At 50.7% G+C, this 21,729-nt stretch overlaps 2 protein-coding genes across 2 annotated transcripts; one reads left to right on the top strand and one right to left on the bottom strand.

Moving 5' to 3' along the window:
• The first annotated feature begins 2,353 nt into the window (after positions 1–2,353).
• On the top strand, positions 2,354–8,598 carry FAM219B (family with sequence similarity 219 member B). The gene is made up of 6 exons (XM_056866051.1): positions 2,354–2,419; positions 4,663–4,756; positions 5,026–5,116; positions 5,598–5,675; positions 6,632–6,680; positions 8,443–8,598. The coding sequence occupies exons 1-6, from the start codon at positions 2,354–2,356 to the stop codon at positions 8,596–8,598; spliced, it is 534 nt and encodes a 177-aa protein (XP_056722029.1).
• A 5,401-nt stretch (positions 8,599–13,999) lies between these two features.
• On the bottom strand, positions 14,000–21,026 carry MPI (mannose phosphate isomerase). The gene is made up of 7 exons (XM_056865948.1): positions 20,898–21,026; positions 19,567–19,767; positions 19,152–19,293; positions 17,985–18,167; positions 16,915–17,088; positions 15,054–15,262; positions 14,000–14,218 (listed from the first exon to the last, which is right to left on the bottom strand). Exons 2-7 carry the CDS (start codon positions 19,759–19,761, stop codon positions 14,000–14,002), a joined length of 1,122 nt encoding a protein of 373 aa, XP_056721926.1. The 5' UTR covers positions 19,762–19,767; positions 20,898–21,026.
• Between the last annotated feature and the right edge of the window lie 703 nt (positions 21,027–21,729).

The following is a 21,729-nucleotide window of genomic DNA, read 5'->3' as shown; positions in this document are numbered from 1 at the left end:
TGGAGCAAACATGCTCCAAAATCTGTCAAGCTCCTCTGTGTCTGCAGAACCCTCCATGTAAAGCTTAATTCCCAGAATTTAACAGCCTGGTGAGGAATTCAGGACCATGTATTTTAGAGATGGTTTCAACTAGCTAACATGAAAACCAACGAGGTTCCCATTCTCACCCCATTTGCAATGATCAATATTAAGAATTTGATCATGGCAGCTTTGTATAAATACCACCTTCCACAGAACATCTCCTGTGGACAGGCTTGAATTTTAGTCAGCGGCTGCCTGCAGTCGGGCTAGATGAGACCTGTGCAAAAGGAGAGCCACGAAAAACTAACAGCCAAACTTTTTTAAAAACTCCTTTTCTAGGTCAACATGAACTGTGCGACGCTTACAAGAAAGAAATCATCCTGCAGTTCTTTGCCCTCGTAGGTCTAAAGCCAGCTCTTAATGGTTACATTTTCCAAACTGAACAAAAAATGCTCGTAACAGTGTGCGTTGAATTAACTTGGGGCTTGGCAGATGGCAGAAAGTGTGGCCAAGTCATCCAAGATGCTGCCAGTCCCCCGTGCCAAGCCCACCTGCCTTCTGTTGTGCAGGAGGGGTTGTGAAAAGGCAGACTTGGCAGTTGAAATCACCTGTTTCCGCATGCCACACGCTAAGTTTCCCGTTGTCCCTTGGCTTGGGTATGCTCTTTATGTTTGCTGCTAGATGAACTTGGAACAAACAATGGCTTCTGTACCGTGATGGCAAGTTACAGGTAGCAATTAAGGTATTCTGACAGCAGGCACAAAATGTATTTTTGTTGTCAGGGTCAGGAGTGTCTCTGTTACCGGTGAGCCGCTCAGCAAGACAAAGCATCGCATTCTCCATACCACCTTCTGCTCCATTCTGCGGAACCGGCTGGATTGCTTTAGGCGCGTCCTACATGTTCATTTTTATTCCAGCTTAGCTGTGTGACCTTGTGACGACGTGCTGTTTTACAGGAACTAGTCCAAAGTTTGGGACAATAACAGTGCCAGAACTCCACCACTTGGTAGTCATTTCCATTTTAGGTACCGTGCAACACAGTATGCACCTTATTTTAAATATTAGGTCTACTCTATTCTTGGTCTACTCTAGCAACTAGCTGACCTGGATGGATTCAGGGGTAATAACGCTTTATGAACCATAGAGCTGGAAGGGATCTCAAGGGTCATCTAGTCCAATCCCCTGCACAAGACTGGAAATTCACAACTATCTCCCCCCCCCCCTTCCAGTGACTCCTGCTCTATGACTATGGACATTTCTCCTGTGGTTAGCGTAATATACGGAAAGTTCCAGAGTGGTAGTGTGCGTGTGTTAAGTGCCTTGAAGTCGCTTCCAACTCATGGCGACCCTATGAATCAATATCCTCTAAAACGTCCTCGCATTAACAGCCTTGCAAATTGAGGGCCATGGCTTGCTTTACAGAGTCAATCCATCTCTTGTTGGGTTTTCCTCTTTTCCTGCCGCCTTCAACTTTTCCTAGCATGATTGTCTTTTCCAGTGTTAGTCCACTGTACCAAAATAAAAAACAACAGCCAAGTGGCACCTTGGACAGCATTTGTTCTGGCATGAGCTTTTGTGAGTCAGCTCACCCTGCAGACACAAAGATGAAATAAAAGGGAAATTGTTAAAATTAACGGGGGGAACCTTGAATGTGCGAAGTTTTACAGCAGGTGGAGGCTAGCATGACAGGGATAATCCATTAAAAAAAAATCCAATAGGATGCTAGAGGAAAAGAACTGAAGCCTGCCACTTTTCCCCGGGCTTGCTAAGTTTCTGCCGTAGTAGAAAAGGGCAAGAGTCCAGTAGCACCTTAAAGACTAACAAAAATATTTTCTGGTAGGGTATGAACACGGCTACCCACTGTGAATTAAGTTTCTGCCTGCAGGGATATCTGAAGGGAGGCACAGCCAAGATGCAGCTGCAATGCGCAGCCAGCCTTATTCTGGCATCAGCACGGTTGCAACCCCGGCTGCTCTTCCGAAGGCGCTTGGAGATTGCAAGCTTGCAACTATTGACAGCCCGGAGCTACACCTGGATAGGAGCCGCCAAAGGAGAGACTGGCAGGAGCCTAGAAGGTCCGTTTTCGGGCAAAGCCTCTTTTCACTTCCCTGTTTCCACCGGAAAAGGCGGGGGTTGGTCAGGTACTCGGAGTGGGAGGGGGGGAAAACGAGTCGCTCAGCCAATAGGCGCGGTCCATTAGGCGTTGAAGGCGGGACTGTGATCGCCTGCCGCAGCGGGCGCCGCGGAAGGCTCGGTTGTGATTGGCGGGCTGGGTGGTGACGGTGTGGAGGGGGCGGGGCGTGCGGGCAGCGGCCGGCTGAGGGAAGCGGCGATGGCGGCGGGCGAGGAGGAGCCGCCGGGGCGGCGGGAGGCCGGGCCCGGGCCCAGCAGCAACACGGTGAGGGGGCAGAGCCCAGGCATTCCAGCAGGGGCCTAGCAAAAAGCCTCCCCCAGGGAGGACCTCCCCGCAGAAGCCGTCCCTGCGGCGGCAGGTAGACTGCGCCTGGACGGGGAGGCTCCATTGAGCCTCCGTGGTTAATGGGAGACCTTTAAGAGTGGGGAAGGTGCCCACTCTTGAATCTCACGTTTGGTTGGTTTTGCTTCGTTTGTGCTCCACCTGCACCAACACCACCCCCACTCGGTTAACACCACCAGACGTCTTTTAAAGGGGAGATTTGAGGCGTGCTGTTTTATTAGGGGAGGGGGCTGGGGATCAGTGCTAAAGCATCTGCTTGGCATGCAGAAGGTCCCAGGTTCAATCCCCGGCTTCTCCAGTTAAAGGGACCAGGCAAGTAGGTGATGTGAAAGATCCCTGCCTGAGACCCTGGAGAGCCGCTGCCAGTCTGAGTGGACAATACTGACTTTGATGGACCGACGGTCTGATTCAGTATAAGGCAGCTTTATGTGTTCAAGTCTAGCTGTATTTTAGGGGAGGGGGCTGTGGCTCAGTGGCAGAGCGTCTGCTTGGCATGCAGAAGGTCCCAGGTTCGATCCCCGGCATCTCTAGTTAAAGGGACTAGGCAAGTGGGAAAGACCTCCGCCTGAGACCCTGGCTCAGTGGAAGAGCCTCTGCTTGGCGTGTAAAAGGTCCCAGGTTCAATCCCCGACATCTCCCGTTAAAGGGACTAGGCAAGTAGGTGATGTGGAAGACCCTAGAGAGCCGCTGCCGGTCTGAGTAGACAGTACTGACTTTGATGGACCAAGGGTCTGATTCAGTATAGGGCAGCTTCATGCGTTCATGTGTATTTTCCTGATCTCTGGCTTTCCCAGAGTAGCCAGATCTTGGAAGCTAAGTGTGGCTGTTCCAGGTTAGTATTTGGATGGGAGACTACCAAGGAAGTCCAGGGTCGCTATTTTGTGGCAGCCGTTTAGGTGCTGCGCCCACCATGCCTTGTCAGAATTCCAAATGGGCCCACAGGCTCAAAGAGGCTGAGGACCCCTGAGTTTACCTATCCCTCCCAATCTCCTCCAGCAACTTCTTTCCCCTGTTTGCATCTCCCAACTGGTAGGTTCCATCATGGCTAATAGCTTTGGGTAGATCCGATCCATTACCTGGAAGGCTGGACAGAGCCAGTGAATGTCTTTAAGAGGGGAGTAGTCATGTTCATGGAAGAGAGGAGGATTCATGAATACTAGTCAAAATGGATACTAGTCATGATGCACACCTATTCTCTCCAGGATCAGAGGAGCAGACCTATTATATTAGGTGCTGTGGATCACAGGCAGGACGGTGCTGCTGCAGTCGTCTTGCTTGTGGGCTTCCTAGAGGCACCTGGTTGGGCCACTGTGTGAACAGACTGCTGGACTTGATGGGCCTGGGTCTGATCCAGCAGGGCCTTTCTTATGTAATGTCTGGCAGGCTTTTTTTGTGGGTGGAGGGGGATGCTGAACTGTAAATACTCTCAGTACTATCCAGCAAGAATGACAGGGAAGTCAATCTGTGTCGAACGTAAGTGCTCAAAAATAAAATGTCAGGCAGAACGGAAGGCTCCCCCACCCTGCTGCTACAGCCCGCCTGGCGACTCCCCTTCCTTCCTAGGTCACTGCACACGCATACCGAAGCACGCAGGACATATCCTGAATGTCCACTGATGTGATCTTTCTTGTTTTAATGCTTGCTAAAATGTAAAGTAAACTCAATTAAAGTAAAGTAAAGAATTAAAGCTGGGAAGCCCCGCCTGGCCCCACCCAATTTCTAAAAACATTTGGCAGGTCCTGTTAAAAGACGTAGAAGCTGGAAAAGAAGGAGCTGGTTTTTGCATTTCTCTACCACTTAAGGGTGAATCAAACCGGATTGCAATCAGTTTCCCTTCCCCTCCCCACAACAGACACCCCGTGAGGTAGGTAGGGCTGAGAGAGCTCTGAGAGAGCTGTGACTAGCCCAAGGTCACCCAGCCGGCTTCATGTGGACGAGTGGGGGAACCAACCCGGTTCACCAGATTAGCATCCACCGCTCACGTGAAGGAGTGGGGACTCAAACCCGGCTCACCAGATTAGAGTCCGCCGCTCCAAACCACCACTCTTAACCACTATGCCAAGAAGGAAAGGGATGAGTATGATCATTATGAGTATGGAATGAGTATTCCATTAAGGGGTGTTCAATTGGAGCTTTTGCTGAACTTGTGACTTCCCTCCTGATAGGGGCACAGGGACAAGAGGAGAAACAGGGAAGCCTCATTGGAAAAAAAGGGACCGTACATCATGAGCAAAACGCCTTCTCTTCAAGACAAGCTGCGTAAGTCCCTTCTCCCCTAGTCTCAGTTGGGATCCTTTTAGGGCAGAACATCACCTTCGGCCTTGTAAGCTGTCACACATGGGAAAGGAACTGATTTTCCCCCCCAAAATCTGTCTGGCGTCCAGATTTCTGTGCCGATAGAGCTGTCCCCAGTTGATTCGTTGAGCAGCCTGCGGGCAATGAAGATAAGAATTGCTTGCCCCGTAGAGGACAGCTGCGGCGTATGCAAGGCTGTTCTTCTCGCTTGACATTGGTGTTTTGGGTTTCAGAAAAGCATCGGGAGATGGCGAAGGCAATGCTGCGGAGGAAAGGAGTGCTCGGGGGAACCGTCTGGAACCAACCCAAACCAGCAGCCAAGAGGTCCGAGTCCCCTTTCCTCTGCTGTTCTTTGAATGGGGATGGGTTTTCCAGAATCTCCCAAGTATCTGTCTCGGGAGGTTTTAGTAATACGGTACAGAATCTCTGGGTGTCGAGTGACCGATGCTCATCACTGTCAGGAGACAGACCGTCACAGGAATCGACACTTGGGGGGGGGCTGTGGCTCAGTGGTAGAGCATCTGCTTGGCATGCAGAAGGCCCCAGGCTCAATCCCCGGCATCTCCAGTTAAAGGGACTAGGCGAGTAGGTGATGCGTAATACCCCTGCCTGAGTCCCTAGAGAGCCGCTGCCGGTCAATACTGACTTTGATGAACCAAGGTTCTAATTCAGTGTAAGGCAGCTTCGTGTGTTCATGTGAGACCATTTATTTTTTAAATGTATTTTTCTTCATTTAAACCCCGCCTTCCCCCCCAAAGGAGCCCCAAAGAAACGTACGTCATTCTCCTTTCCTCTGTTCCTTCAGGTCAGTGAAATTCAATAAGGGCTACGCTGCTCTGAGCCAGACCTCGGATGAAACCCTGGTGTCCGTGGAGTCAGACAGGTGAGGGCTGAGCAGGGACCTCCTTGGGGCGATGGGAATGAGCAAGACGTTTCTACCAGAGTATCAGTGATTCAGCACAAAGCCCTCCAACTTAGTGGCAAACAGGGAACTAGTAAGATATTAAGGAAGATCACCATCTGCAAATACTTGAAGGGCTCTCATGTAGAGGAGGGCAAAAAAACCAAATAACAGCATTAACAACTAATACCACGTATATGCAAAAGGTGAGCTTTGTTCAGGTGGAAATGTACATAAAGCACATACAATATACTGGACAAATGCAAGAATCTGGGACCCTATGCCAAGAGTCCCATGCAATAAAGTCCAAGAGTAGAGACCAAATGCAACTTGTGAAAGCCGGTCTTCTTAACAAGCCACGACACGCTGTGTGGCTTTTTGTGCTTGGACATTTAGGTTCCCTTGACCTGTATCAAAGGCGTAATAACAATACAGGGATCCAGTATTCTTTTGTTTTGATTTGAAAAATCTTCCTCAGGACACAACATAGGCTGCTATGCAGCTAGTTCACATGTTGGTATGAGAAGAGTATTTTCCTTTTGCCCTGTCGGACCAGAACCATCGGGTTGAAATTAAATCAAAAGAGTTTCCGTCTAGACATTAGGAAGAATTTTCTAACAGTTAGAGCGGTTCCTCGGTGGAACAGGCTTCCTCGGGAGGCGGTGAGCTCTCCTTCCCTGAAGGTTTTTAAGCAGAGGCTAGATAGCCATCTGTCAGCAATGCTGATTCTTTGACTTTAGGCAGATGATGAGAGGGAGGGCATCTTGGCCATCTTCTGGGCATGGAGTAGGGGTCACTGGGGGTGTAGGGGGGAGGAAGTTGTGAAATTCCTTCATTGTGCAGGGGGTTGGACTAGATGACCCTGTTGGTCCCTTCCAACTCTATGATTCCATGAAATGTCCTCTGGCTCGTCTTGACTCTCGCTATTCTTCTTCTAGTGACGGGGAGCTGGAATCCCGATGTTCCTCTGGTTACTCCTCTGCGGAGGCAAGTCTACATCTTTTGTGGGAGGGGGGGTGCTGGGAAAATCTGAACCGGAAGCTTTTCCTATTCATATTTTGATTTTACTGACATTTAAAGACCGTTAGCAAAAGGAGGCAAATATACCATGGGTAGACACAGGGGTTTGTCCACGCTTCAGATCCCACACCTGGTTCCTCTAACACGGGTCCACATACCTTTTTGAGCCTGTGGGCAACTTTTTGAGTTCTGGCACAGGGCGACGGGCAGAACCACGAAACGGCGACGTGGGAAACGGAACCAACCACACACACAGAGGAAGCCCGAGTGTAGGGGATAAGAGGAGTAAATTTTAAAGGTGGACTGGAAAAGACGAGCCAGAGAGAGAATAAAACCAACCCAGTAGTAGCAGTTGTTACTATTATTACAAGGACTGTGGCTCAGTGGTAGATCCTCTGCTTGGCATACAGAAGGTCCCAGCTTCAATCCCTGGCACCTCCGGTCTGAGCAGACAATACTGACTTTGATGGACCGAGGGTCTGGTTCAGTAGAAGACAGCTTCACGTGTGTTCAGTTCCTTGACAATCTGCACAGCCAATCAGATGCGAAACGGGCAATCAGAAGCCCTACTGGGCAAGACTCCACCCGGCTCCCACCCACTTTCTCAAAACACTTGGCGGGCGCCGCGGCACCCCCGGGCGCCACATTGGGGGACCCTTGCGCCAACATGATGAATTGTTCAGCCAAACAGCCCTGACTAGTATAGGTTGGCTACGTTTACATACGCCGAGTGGAAAGTCTTCCACCCTACATCGCTGCTTATAACTCATGTAGCCTTGAGTTTATGCACTTTGCCCCCCCCCCCTTCCCCGGCCACGCTCTTGAGAAGTATTTTGCGAGTTGCCGAATTTCACAACAGATCGTAGAATCTGTACGACGCAGAATGTGTAGAATGTGCTCTGTCCTGCCTGGCTGCGGAGGACCGGCTGTAGCTGGTCACGGGGGGGGTGGGGAGTGTTAGGGATGGAAGATTCCTTGTTGTTTTCAGTCCAGCCTAGGCAAGGAGATAGGCCACTTCCAGCCATGCCTGCCTGTGTTTGAACCACACTGGGAGGGAAGAGATAGTTTAACTCTGAAGTTGGGAATCTCCCACCTCCTGGAGATTGGGAGGGGGGAGGCATCGGGGGCAAAATGGACCTTTGCAGTGGGAAGATGGAATAATTGGAAACGGCCCCCTCCTCTCCCCCCAGAATCATGTGTCGTAGGAATATAGTTGGATACCTTGGTTTTAATTTAACTTTCTGTAGAAATGTAGAATAGTGGGGGACAGATACCCCTTAAAGGGCTTGCAACGGCATCAGGATAGTTTCAGTTCACAAAACCATGGGGCTAGTTTACCGATTTAACCCCAGACTGTTAGTTAGATAAGAAAAAGAGTTGGTTTTTATATGCTGACTTTCTCTACCACATAAGGGAGACTCAAATCGGCTTACAATCACCTTCCCTTCCCCTCCCCACAACAAAACACCCTGTGAGGTGGGTGGGGCTAAGAGCTGTGACTGGCCCAGGGTCACCCAGCTGGCTTCATGTGTAGGAGTGGCGGAAAAAAACCAGTTCACCAGATTAGCCTCCGCCACTCATGTGGAGGAGCGGGGAATCAAACCCGGTTCTCCAGTTCAGACTCCACTGCTCCAAACCACGGGCAGATCTGGGATACACTTTGGTATGTCCCCAACCAGCGGAGAGTCTGTTGCCAGCAGATGGCTTCACCTCCTCTTCCGTTTCCCAGGTGAACCAGGATCTCAGCCGACAGCTGCTGCAGGACGGATATCACCTAGACGAAGTCCCGGATGACGAGGACCTCGACCTCATTCCTCCCAAGCCCGTCTCGTCCTCTCCTTGCTCCTGTTGCTTCGGGGAATCTGCCTCTTGCTCCATCCAATGAGGGGTGGCCCGAAGGGGTTATGCAGCACAGGTCAAGACACCAGCACTTTTTTTACCCCGACTTTTTGTTTCCGGGGGGACTCGCAGATGTCCGATGGAGGCAGCCGAACCTGTCCCCAAACCGTGGGTTGGAGCCGTTGAGTGGGCAGGCAGGACAGGGCGTCTGGTTGCACCCCCTGGTTCTTCTCGGGGTCGCCGAGCGTTTTCCCCAAAAAACTATTTTTGCAATGCACTGCTGGGGAAAGCGGCCTGCTGGTTGCGTCGCCTAGGGGTTGAGTCTTTGTGGGAAGAAAGCGCCACCGTCGACAGGAGACAAGAGCCGGGCCCGATCATTTGGAGGCGAACTGCAGAGCTCTTGTCCAGCAAACGGAGATCCAGAGCCGAGGCAGCCTTGGACTCTCTAATTTGGAGGTGGGGGAGACCGCCACATAGCAACCGAGTAAGCAAATTTTCCTCCCCGTTGCACTTCAAAACCTTATGAGGAAGCAACCCGAGCACTGAAGAAATTGGCAGGCGCGGCAGGAAGGAAACGGAGAAAGCACGGGGCCGCTCTTCAATGGCCATCTCTCGTTTGCGTATTAACTCTAGGCAGCTTTCTAAGGGCAATAACCCTTTTCTGTGTGAAGTTAGTGATACTCGGGGGCCGAAAGAGCCTCGATTTGCCTTCCCTGCACCCCGGACCCCTCAGTTCAGCTGCCTAGATTGCTTTTACATAGTACTGAGAGGGGTGTTATCAGCACTACAGGTCAGTTCTTTTCTAATGGATGGAGCGTGTTCTGGGGTGAGCTTTGCTCGCCTTTAATGCTGCTACGTCTCTCCCCTTTTCACGGAACTTGCACTGCCTTCTACTGGGGCTGTCTTCTTTGTGGGGTGGAGCGGAGAAGAGCAGGAATGAAGGTTTCATGTTCATGTTTACTTGCCGTGTTGGTCCCTGAGGGCAGCTGCTGGATATTGCCTCTACACATAACACTACTGTTTCTATATTTGCCTGAAGCTTTTTTTTTAAAATTCCACTAACGCGTGGGTTGTAAAAATGCCCCCAGGCGGCATTGCTCTAAGCATCCCACGGTAGCCGAAGACCCCATCTTTCTTTCTGCCGGGGCCAACTCCGTTAGCCGTATCTTGCCGAAAGAAAAAACCCATCCTTTTTGCGGCCGCGGGATCCCAAAAAGGGCCTCGTCCCGGATCAGTCTAGCTCCGCAAGAGGGTTGTTCCTGGCGGGGCCCCAAATATTCCCTTTGGGGCTCCCCGCCAGTACTTATCAGAGGTCAGAATAGGCTCTGGGTGCTTCCCCCCCCCCACGTACCCTTGCCCCTTCACTCCGCTGGAAAATAAAGTCACAAGCAAGCGGAGGACGGGGAAATGCTGCCCTTGCATCCCGTAAATGCACTATGACATACTTTGCAGAGCTGGCCCATTTCTTGACCAAGGCAGATTTCTTCTTTAGTCGCCGTTGAATTTCTTATTTATTTGGGTGCTGCGTGCAGTGTTTGCCTGCAGGGCCTCCCGGCTGCAGAAAGCCAGACACGCCCCCAGCAGATCCTGAACTCACTGAAGCTTAGTTGCAATAAACTTTTAATAGACCGGGAGATTTTTTTGGGAGAAGGGGGTGGAAGTACGTAGCGGGTGGGTAGAGATAACTGCCCCTAAGCAAGTTCCGCAGGTGAAGACGCGAGCGAAGCCCCTGGAGATGGAAATCCAGGGCTGAGAAGGGCGACTCGCCATCTCTTCCAGGAGGGGCTGGAAAAAGCTGCCTTAAATATACTGAAATGCACAGAGGACAATCTTAACTAGGTATTTAACACTATTGTATATTCAGAGGATTATTGGTTTTATATATCATGACCGAGGGAAGTATATCAATAAAACTCTGCCTTGTATCGCACCCAGCACTGCGTCTTTCTGTTGAAGTCACCTGATTCGAGGGGGGAGTCTTTTAAGACAAGCTGGGCTTCTCGCAGGATAGGATAGTAGATCTTGGGAAAACAGACCTTCGCCAAAATTAAAAAGTGCATTAAAGAGCTCGATTATAACAGCACTACTTTCCGTGCTCGTCGCGTCTGTTCATCTGTTTTTCGGAATACCACCACCACGCCGTTTGCCCGCTTATACTTATTATTTGTCAGCTTGTCTTTCTAGAGCCTTCTGTTTAGCTAAATGAACGCGAACCCCCCTATGGTTATGCAAGGCAGAATTTGGAATATACCATACCCAGACAGGACCTGTCCTTGCTCTTCTGGCTCTTATCGATTCACTAGCTCATGCCCTTTTGGAACGCCGCTTTTACGAGGAACTTAGATCACGTTATATTTCTCCCCTTTTAATGTCTATAAATCTAATGCCTCTGTGTCTGACATAATGCCTTTTTTATTGAGCGACAGGGATCCCAAGGCTGCATTGTCAGGGGCGAGATTTGTTTTAGTCCTTATATCCCTCAAATTCAGTCCTTATATCCCTCAAAACGTTAGATTTAAAATTACGCTGCTCAAGATCAATGGATCAAGGAGCTTCTAAAGGATAAAGGAAAGATTCACGCTGAAACAAGGAGGCATGTTTTGCAAATGAAGAAATAAAGGCCATGGGGTTCTAGCCGGGATTCCCCCTCCCCTCTAAAGAAAAACATGTTTCCAACTCCTTGGGGGCTGCTGCATCTGTACCAATTTTTTTAGGACATATCGAGGGCAGCAGCCACTGGATATCTCAGTACTTCCCCCTCTTTTTCAGTTCCTGGTCGTAAACAGCCGCAGCAGCGATACCATTTTCACTCACCTTACCGTCGCCGTTTCCGGAGCACCTTTACGTTCCCACGATAGCGAAGCTGGCAATCAGATCAGGAGAAGGGTTGGTTTTCATATGCCGACTTTCTCTGCCTTTCAAGTAGACTCAGACCGGCTTGCAATCCCCCTCCCCTCCCCACCAACAGACACCTTGCAAGGTAGGCGGGGCTGAGAGTTCGGAGAGAAATGTGACTGGCCCAAGGACACTGGGCAGGCTTCATTTGTTAGAGTGGGGAATGAAATCTGGTTCTCCAGATTAGAGTCCATCTAGTCCAGCATCCTGTCTCACACAGCGGCCTAACAGTTGCTCTGGAGGACTAACAATAGAGCACCAAGGCCTCTGGGCATTGATATTCAGAGGTATACTGCCTCTGGATGTGGAGGTTCCCTTTGGCCACCATGACTGGCAGCTGCTGAAAGACCTAACGTGTGAATCTGTCTAATCCGCTTTTAAATCTGTCTGCTTGTGGCCATCACTACATCCTCTGGCTGCAAATTCCAAATTTTAATCGCTGTGTAAAGTTGGTTTTTATATGCCGATTTTCTCTACCTTTTTAAGGAGACTCAAGACAGCTTGCAATCGCCTTCCCTCCCCCTCCCCACAACAGGCACCCTGTGAGGTGGGTGGGGCTGAGATAGTTCGGAGAGAACTGTGAATGGCCCAAGGATACCCAGCAGGCTTTATGTGGAGGAGCGGGGAATTGAACCCGGTTCTCCAGATCAGACGCCACTGCTCCAAACCACCACTTTTAAGCACTACACCACAACAGTCGCTTTTTTCAGGGCAGGTTTGGGCCAAACTCCATAACTTTGAAACCCGTGTCCAAACCATTTAAAAACACCCAAACACAGCATAAAGGAACAAGCGGACTCAGAATTACTCTTCCCTGTTGGTGTACTGTATTCAAGCACCAATATTTTTATTCCAAACGTATGCTACACCCACTGGTGGTGTGGTAGGGGATTGGGGAGGGTTCGAGCCACTGACCGTGAGGTTGGGTATAGCACGGTGGAACAGACCATGAGATGCAGAAGACGGCTTGCTCTCCTAGCCCAGTAAAAAGAGTTACCGACTTCCACTTAAAAAAAGACAGAGTGCAAACTGAGCATCAGCATACATCCGCAGGCTCCCGAAAACGGCAGCTGCATCCCCCGGCGCTGTTTAAGTGGTCCAGCGTGGGCAGGTATCCCTTTTACTGGTGAGCTTCTTCCGTGACAGTCGGTGCAGGCTTCCACGCAAGCCCTGGGGTAGGATTCTTTGGCCTGTTTCAAACGCTATGTGGATGTAAGAAGCGCGGCTTTGCTTAAATCCAGCCCAAAGGCTCTCTAGAGGTTCATAAACAGACCGGTCAGCGAGCTAAAGTGGGGGGGATCCTTTGGTCATGAGTGAATGGGGGGGGGTGTTTCCCTCTCGGACAGATTGGAAGGCGGTGCTTCCTAAACTGCAGATGCTGAAGTCCAACGACACTAAGAGTATCCTGGCCTGTGATTAATGCCCCGAGCAGGCTGGAGTTGACACCACCGCAGGCCGACGTAGCCCCCTTCGTGGTAGGACTAGGACGACCGAGTGACACAATTCCAACTTTCTGCAAATGCCAAGGGTGGGCAGCAGAGGGGGACAAAAATAGCTGCTCGGTGAGCAACGTTTTTCCCCCCTACAAGACGTGGTATAGCAGCGGTTTTCAGCCTTTCTGGATCTGGGACCCATCATGTGACAGGAAAAGTGGGGCCAAAATTTATGACCTCATTTTTTTTTAAAGGCCAGGACCGTGGAGGGAGAGAGCCAGGGACAGGAGACAAAAACTGTGAGCCTGGAGGTAGACCGGAATAAGGTACCAACGAGGGGTCAGCCCCGCAGAGCGATATTCTCCACTCTGGAGTGACCCTGCCTCGCTATCCTGCTGTGTCCGTTGAGAGAGGCAGGAGGCCGCCCGGCTCTCTGCCCATGCCGCTAGCAGCAATTCCTTCCAGAAGACCACCGGGTGGGCCAGTCAACGGAAGCACTGGTTAGTCTCCTGCCGGAGTTTTGCTAGCCGAGGGGGAAAACACAGAACAATTTTTTATTTTTGCGATTCAAAGGATGTTCACCGAGACTGGAAGGAAGTTCGTAAGCACAGGGCGAAACAGCTCTAGGGCTTTCTTGGAAACCCGCCGTCTCCCTCGCGCACGGTTGTCGGAGGTGGGAGACACCCAACTCTTGCTACGCTACCTTTCAAAATGGAAGTTGTAGGGCCGGTACAAAATGGAACTTGTAGGCCCCCCCTACAAAGCACCAGGAATAAAACAGGAAGAAGGGGGGGAACATATCCTAAAGCTGAAACTTTGGCTTTCTACGGGCTGAGAAGAATACCCAGCAACGGGGGGGGGGGGGGTTAGTCTCTCTCCACACGGGAGATCCTACCATCTTAAGACGGCACCGTAGAAACTTACAATTAAGAAACCATCTGGTCTGTCTGGGAATAAGGACAAGGAGGCAGGGAAATGGCTGGCGGCAACACAAGAGTGAGCCTTGATGCTTGGGGGGGGGGTAGAGGGACGGGGAACCTCGGAGGAGGCAGACCGTTTCTCTATCGGTTCTAAAATCAAGTCGCACCAGGTCAGGGGGGGGTGTTAAAGCATCCCGTGTTATAAGAGACAGCAGGCTCGGAAGAGGAGCATCCCCTCGGAGGCGGAGAGGTGCAAGGAAATGCTCTCGTTGGCGGAGATGAAGAGCACGGTGCCCGGGCGGAGGGCCATTTCGGAGGTGGCAGCGGTGGAGGTGCCCACGGCCATCCCCTTGATCACCAGCACGATGCTGGCCGAGTCGATGGCGGAAACGAGGTACAGCTTGACGGTGGGAGGGATCTGCAAGGGAAAGGGGGAGGCGCTGCTCAGGAGAGGCGTGGCTCAGGGGTAGAGCATCTGCTTGGCACGCAGAAGGGTCCCAGGTTCAATCCCCGGCATCTCCAGTTAAAGGAACTAGGCAGGTAGGTGATGTGAAAGACCTCCGCCTGAGACCCTGGAGAGCCGCTGCCGGTCTGAGTAGACAATACTGACTTTGATGGACCAAGGGTCTGATTCAGTATAAGGCAGCTCCATGTGTTCACATCTGACCTCCATCGGCCTTTGCTACCAGAAAGTCGAGACAAAGTAAAAATTAAGCAAGTGGAGAGGAGGTGGAGAATCAGAAGGAGAAGAAGACTTGGTTTTTATATGCCGATTTTCTCTACCTTTGAAGGAGAATCAAACCGGCTTACCGTCCCCTTCCCTTCCACTCCCCACAAGAGGCACCCTGTGTGGTAGGTGGGGCTGAGAATTCGGAGAGCTGTGACTGGCCCAAGGTCACCCAGCTGGCTTCATGCGTAGGAGTGAGGAAACCAACCCGGCTCTCCAAATCAGAGTCCGCCGCTCACGTGGAGGAGTGGGGAATCAAACCCGGTTCTCCGCATTAGTCTGCCACTCTTAACCTCACCACCACGCTGGCCCTGCATCACAAGCAACGGCGGTCCACGGTCTAGGAACTGACCAAATCTACAGATTTAGGAAATTGCTAGAGTGTCGCTGCAGCATTATTTGCAGTGATGTCACTTCCTGCCCCGCCCACAAAAGCTCCCTGGGGTTGCCAGCTGATGGCAGGCAGCCCTAAAATGGAGAAAAGCGTGCACTTTTCCCGGCCCTCTTCAAGGAGGCCTGATCTCACCTCTATCTTCATGACAGCAAAGTCTGGGACCGGGGGGTCGTAGATGGAGACGCAAGGGTCCAGGCGGCTCTGGGTGGGGGTCAGGAGCTTGGAGCTGCTGGGGGCCGGAGCGTAGTTCAGCATTTCGCACAGGGTGAGAACGTCGATGAACTTCGGCGTGAGGCCCGCCCGCACGGTGTTGTCAGAGCAGGCCATGCACTCGATGCAGTCTGCCGAATTAAAAGGGGGGGGAAGCAGACGGTCAGCGTGCGCGGAAGCCTTCCTGGGGACAAGGGGGAAGGGTCCCACTCTAGGGACGGAGTCCCGCCCTTTCCCTCTTTTCTCTTTGAACAATATCATTGAAGTAAGTAAGATTCTTACGGCCAATTCGGCCCTGAACAGTGTCACACTAAGATCCAAATAAAAAGGAAGGGGGGGGGGAGAAGGAACTTTCTAAATAGCCCATAAGGAAATTAGTATTTTTTTAATCTTAATTGACCGGGAAAGGGATTTGGCAACTACCAACGTAGTATTTACGGAGCCCCGTGGCACAGAGTGGTAAGCAGCAGTACTGCGGTCCAAGCTCTGCTCATGGCCTGAGTTCGATCCCGACGGAAGTCGGTTTCAGGTCGCCGGCTCAAGGTCGACTCAGCCTTCCATCCTTCCCAGGTCGGTCAAATGAGGACCCAGCTTGCTGCTGGGGGTAAAGGGAAGATGACTGGGGAAGGCACTGACAAACCACCCCGTAAACAAAGTCTACCTAGTAAACGTTGGGATGTGACGTCGCCCCAGGAATGACCCGGTGCTTGCACAGGGGACTACCTTTACCTTTTGCCTAACGTAGTATTAAAATCCACCCCTGCTAAAAGAACCCTCAGATTGTCCAGTTAGACAGGTTCCCAAATAAAAGGCTTTTTCCGTCTCTCTCTAGCCTTGCTGAGCAAGTCACAGCTAAGCAAGGAATGCTGAAGTGTCTATTTGGCCAGAACCACACTGACATACTCGCTCACAGTATGGTACCCTATTTAAACGCCTCTTTCTCTTAGAATCACAGAGTCGGAAGGGGCCATACAGGCCATCTAGTCCAACCCTCTGCTTAATGCAGGATCAGCCTAGAGCAAAGCTTCTTAAACTGCGGGTTGCGACCCTAAATGGGGTCGCGTAACTGAATGCAGGGGTCGTGAAAAATTTGGCAACGGTATGCAAATTTGCTTTTGTCTTTAATAAATGGTAAAATGATACGTATACCAAAGAATTGTTTAAAAATAAATTTCTTTATGATTTATTATCAGTAAATGTTTGATTTGCATATCTATTTTCTATACCTATATACCCGGGGTCGCGTAAAAATTTCTTGGGTGAAAAGGGGTTGTGAGTGGGAAAAGTTTAAGAACCCCTGGCCTAGAGCATCCCTGACAAGTGTTTTTGCGGCCTCTGCTGAAAGACTGCCGGGGGGGGGGGGGAGCTCACCACCTCCCTCGGTAGCCGATTCCAGTGTCAAACAACTCTCACTGTAAATTTCCTCCCTAATATCTAGATGGTACCCTTCTGCCTGTAATTTAAACCCATTATTGCACGTTCTTCTAACAGATCTGAGCTGACAGGCTACAGAACCGACAGGCTTGCAGTCCTAGATCCAGACATGGGCACAACTAAAAATGCAACCGAATCGAGACTTGGTAACCAGCGGCCTAGGCCTGCTCCACAAGGGTTCCAGCAAGAACAACAATGGGGAGGGGGGGACAGAACTATGTACGCCACTCCGAGTTATTGGAGTGATTAAAAACGTTACAAGAATACAGTGATAAATAAATAGATCCCCCCAGTCCTAGCCAGACACAGTGGTGGCTATGTCACACGGGGGCTCCGTGCCGAAACTCACCTCCATAAAGGTAGGCATGCGGCTCGTTGGCTCCAAGGAACATGCACTCCCCCGGGTCTAGCCTGACCACGTTTAGGAAATAGATGGCGAAGCAGCCGATGTCTCCGGGGAACTGCGAGTGAAGCTGGAGCAGAAGGTCGCCGCAGCTTGACGAGGTCTCTTCTCCTAGAGCGGCTGAGGAAAAGACAGATGCAAAAAACCCCTCAACTAGATCTAGATTCGAGCCCAGGAGCACCTTAGAGAACCGCAAGATTTGCAGGGTGTAAACTTTTTGGAGTCGAAGCTCCCTTCGTCAGGTATCTGACCAAGCTTGGTATCTAACCAAGCTGGTATCTGACCAAGCTTGGTATCTGACCAAGTTTGGTATCTGACCAAGGGAGCTTTGACTCTTTTTAAAAATAATATTTTTAATTATATAAAATATAAAAGGGGTACAAAAGGAAAACGGGGAAAGGGAAAATATAGACATCTAACATGTAGTTTTTAAAAAACGGAGATAGACGTTCTAATGCAAATCTGGCAAATAGCACTGCTTTGCTTTTCATTATTTAGGCAAGTTATTTAACATATTTGGGAAATAATCACTGTCTATACCTAGTTAGTATGTTGATAAGCCCAGTAATTATCTAAAAATAAAATTAAAGTTAGATTGTAATACCACTGACTGTTGTCTCATTTTTAACTTTCTGTTTATTAACCATGAGCTTCGACATAATTATAAAATGGTTTCCTTGTCTCGTAATGCTGCTCAAAAGTTATATCGTTGTTTATATTGGTCATGTTGGTCATTTTTGCCACAATGGCGTATTCCATTAGTTTATCCTTCCATTCTTCTGTGTCCAGGATGCACGACTGTTTCCATTTCCATGGAAAATGGAGCTTTGACTCTTGAAAGCTCACATGCCCGAAAATCTTGTTAGGTCTTTAAAGTGCTTCGGGACTCAAATCTAGCTTTTCTTAAGAAGCAGCATCAAGCGATCTCACAATAAGTAATGTTATCTCACAATAAGTAAGTACAGCCTGTTGCTCCGGCATGCCAACGCTATTATGAAATCGCCCACCAAACCCACCTTTATGGGAAATCCGTTTCACCAGCTGATTGAGCTGCTCCACGCAGATCTTCTTCTCGCTCTTCATCATCCTGGTGAAGCAGATGCGCAGGGCGGCTGACACTCCCCGCGGGTCGTTGTCCACGCTGCGCTCCAGCTGCTCAGCGGCCACGTTCCCAATCAGGGCTCGGAACTCGGGAACCTCTGAGGGAAACCGGACACGCACGCCGTCGACAAAGGCCGCTAGGCACCCGAGGCAGGAAGCCCAACGCGGCAAGTCCGTCGACTCACCGGCAACGACTTCGGGAGGACACCCCGAAGAGTGGGGATTCGAACCTGGGTCTCCCAGACCATAGCCCAGCTGTCTAACCTCTATTTGCATGATTTTTAAAAAAAATTATTTATATCCTGCTTTTTTCCTCAGCCGGGACTCGAAGCAGCTTGGAACATCGTTCTCTCCTCCTCCATTTTTCTAACAACAACCCTGTGAGGCAGGCCAGGCTGAGAGTTTATCACAGGCCCAAGGTCACCCACAGAGCTTCCATGGTAGAAGTGGGGACTCAAACCCGAATCGCTCAGATTTCTGGTCCACCACTCAATAAAATTATGCATGGTGTGGGGAGAGTGGACAGGGAGAAGCTGTTCTCCCTCTCTCATAATACCAGAATGTGGGGTCATCTGCTGAAGCTGGAGGGTGAGAGATTCCAAACTGATAAAAGGAAATATTTTTCCACACAATGCATAGTGAAATTGTGGAACTCCCTGCCCCAGGATGTGGTGATGGCTGCCAACTTGGAAGACTTTAAGAGGAGAGTGGACATGTTCATAGAGGAGAGGGTTATCCATGGCTACTAGTCAAAATGAATACTAGTAATCGGCTTTCTATAACTAGATACAGAACTGCCTCTGTTCATTCTGTATCCTACCACAACCTGTAATGATCATTCTGTAAAAATGTAAGAAGACCTCAGCTGGACCGCACCTTGTCCTGCATCCTGCTTCCCATCGTGACTAACTAGATGAAAGACTCACCAACAGGGGGGCCGAGGTCCAAAGCTTTCCCCAGCTTCCAGTAACTGGAAATCACAGGTATCCTGCCTCTGTCCATGGAGGTTCCATTCAACCACACCGCTGCCTTGGCCAACACTCCTGCCACCACCACCCCTTAAAGCTCCGTTGTTCACTTACTCTGAAGGAAAGTTACAATCTCCTCCACAGGCCGGAAGCCACAGAGACCGTCGAAGGGGGTGAGGGCGATAGCCATCTCCGGCTTGTGGTTGGCATCGGGGTAATGTTCTGGGTACTGGGCGTGAAGCTTCACTGCCAGCTCCTAGGGGAAGAGCAAGGAGAAAGTTTAGAAGAAGAAGAGTTGCTTTTTTTATGCCAACTTTCTCTACCACTTAAGGAAGAATCACACCGGCTCGGTTTGCCAGCCTAGATGACCATCTGACCTTTGGCTTCTAGGCGGAAACTTGCTTCTCTTTTGCGCAAAGAGGTCGAAAACCATAAAATCTGTTCCTGGAGAACAGGACCGGTCCCGCCGCGGAACAAGCCCAGCTGCCCAAGGGACGTCCCGCGAGAGGAGGCCGCAAGGAGGTCTCACCTTGTTCGGGTGCGCCTGAATGGACAGGGCGGAGTTGACGGAGAGCACCTTGAACAGGAAAGGCAGCTGCCCCTGGAACATTTCCTTGACCTTTGAACCCAGGCACCCGGGGTTTTCTGCAATCCACTGCCCCAAGGTCTTCTGGGAGATGCGATTGTCCAGAATGATGGCGTCCCCTTTGGGGTGCGCGCCCATCCAGAGCTAAGAGGGGAGAGAAGGTAACCAAGGTGAGAGGTCGGTCAACGTGGCTCAGTGAACAGCTGCGTCAGAAGACGTGCAAAGAAACCTCAAAGAGGCCATGTTGTCCCTGATGGGAAGCCGATAGAAAGCTGACAGGAAGATTCTTTTGAAATGTGGTGTTGGAGGAGAGCTACGGATACCGTGGACTGCCAAAAAAACAAATCAGTGGGTTCCAGATCAAATCAAAACTGACCCTAGAAGCTCAAATGACTAAACTGAGGCTGTCGTACTTTGGTCACATTATGAGAAGACAAGAATCACTGGAAAAGACAATCATGCTAGGAAAAGTTGAGGGTAGCAGGAAAAGAGGAAGACCCAACAAGAGATGGATGGACTCTATAAAGGAAGCCACAGCCCTGAGTTTGCAAGATCTGAGCAAGGCTGTCAAAGACAGGATGTTTCGAAGGACTTTGATTCAGAGGGTCGCCATGAGTCGGAAGCGACTTGACGGCACTTAACACACACACAAGGTCCCAATGGCACGATACAAGGTCTCATGAATACACATGAAGCTGCCTTCTACTGAATCAGACCCTCGGTCCATCAGAGTCAGTATTGTCTACTCAAACCGACAGCGGCTCTCTAGGGTCTCAGGCGGAGGTCTTCACATCACCTACTTGCCTGGTCCCTTTAACTGGAGATGCCGGAGATTGAACCTGGGATGTTCTGCATACTGGCATTTCCTTCTTCCAGATAAAGTTTTCCAGCTAGTGCAGTCAAGGCTGAGACTTGATTTCGAATCCCGCACAGCTGCTTTCCACACCGGTGGAGAAGTGGTGGGCTAGGCCCGTGGAGACCTGGGTTCAAATCCTCACTCTGCAACGGAGCTTGAGAGAGAGAGAGAAGCTCGAGACACCCCCGTGAGCTTCGGAGTAGGGGGGGGATTTGAACCTGGGACCTGGGGAAGGGGCTCTGGCTCAGTGGACCAAGGGTCTGATTCAGTATAAGGCAGCTTCATGTGTTCTTCTGTATGCCAAATAGAACTCTGCCGCCAAGACACAGCCCTGTCCTGGTGTCTCAAGGCAGGACCAGTCGAAAGAGAAGGGAAAGACAGAAGGGAACACCCCGGGAGGAATGGGGACGGCACTTACTTCGGCATACGGCTTGTCCAACTCGATCCGCAGGATGGGTTCGCTGCTAGCCAGGAGTCTGGCCACTTCGCTGTCCCGGCCCTGCTTGCCCCAGGCATAGTTCTGCACCACACAGGACAGGGGAAAGACTTGAGGAAGCAGGGAAGAAGAGGGGAAAGCCATTAACGGAAGTTAACAGACATCTTCAAGTACTTGAAGGGCTGTCATAGAGAGGAGGGTGCCAAGTTGTTTACTGTTGCCCCGGAAGGTCGGACCAGAACCAATGGCTTGAAATTAAATCAAAAGAGTTTCCGTCTAGACATTAGGAAGAATTTTCTAACAGTTAGAGTGGCTCCTCAGTGGAACAGGCTTCCTCGGGAGGTGGTAAGTGCGCCTTCCCTGGAGGTTTTTAAGCAGAGGCTAGATGGCCATCTGTCAGCAGTGCTGATTCTATGACCTTAGGCAGTTCATGAGAGGGAGGGCATCTTGGCCATCTTCTGGGCATGGAGTAGGGGTCACTGGGGGTGTGGGGGAGGTAGTTGTGAATGTCCTGCATTATGCAGGGGGTTGGACTAGATGACCCTGGTGGTCCCTTCCAACTCTGCGATTCTATGAGAAGGACGCCACCAGAGCAAGCCATCGCTGGCCTCAAACACCGGCCGACAAGCTTCCTGGTGAAAGAGTTCGTGATTCCTTTGAGTTTCCCAGGTCACGATAAGTGTACCCACCCCCTTTGCAAACCCCCCCAGCTGCCTCTTTGTTTGCCAACTCAGGGCATGGCCGGAAGGCCCAAATTGTGGCAACCCTGGGCGAAGCTAAGCCAGGCAGGATATGACCAGTGCCTGGGCGAGAA

This window comes from Euleptes europaea, chromosome 20 (assembly GCF_029931775.1).
Source record: "Euleptes europaea isolate rEulEur1 chromosome 20, rEulEur1.hap1, whole genome shotgun sequence".
In the NCBI taxonomy this organism is placed as follows: Eukaryota; Metazoa; Chordata; class Lepidosauria; order Squamata; family Sphaerodactylidae; genus Euleptes; species Euleptes europaea.
This window is presented reverse-complemented; position numbering and strand designations above follow the sequence as displayed.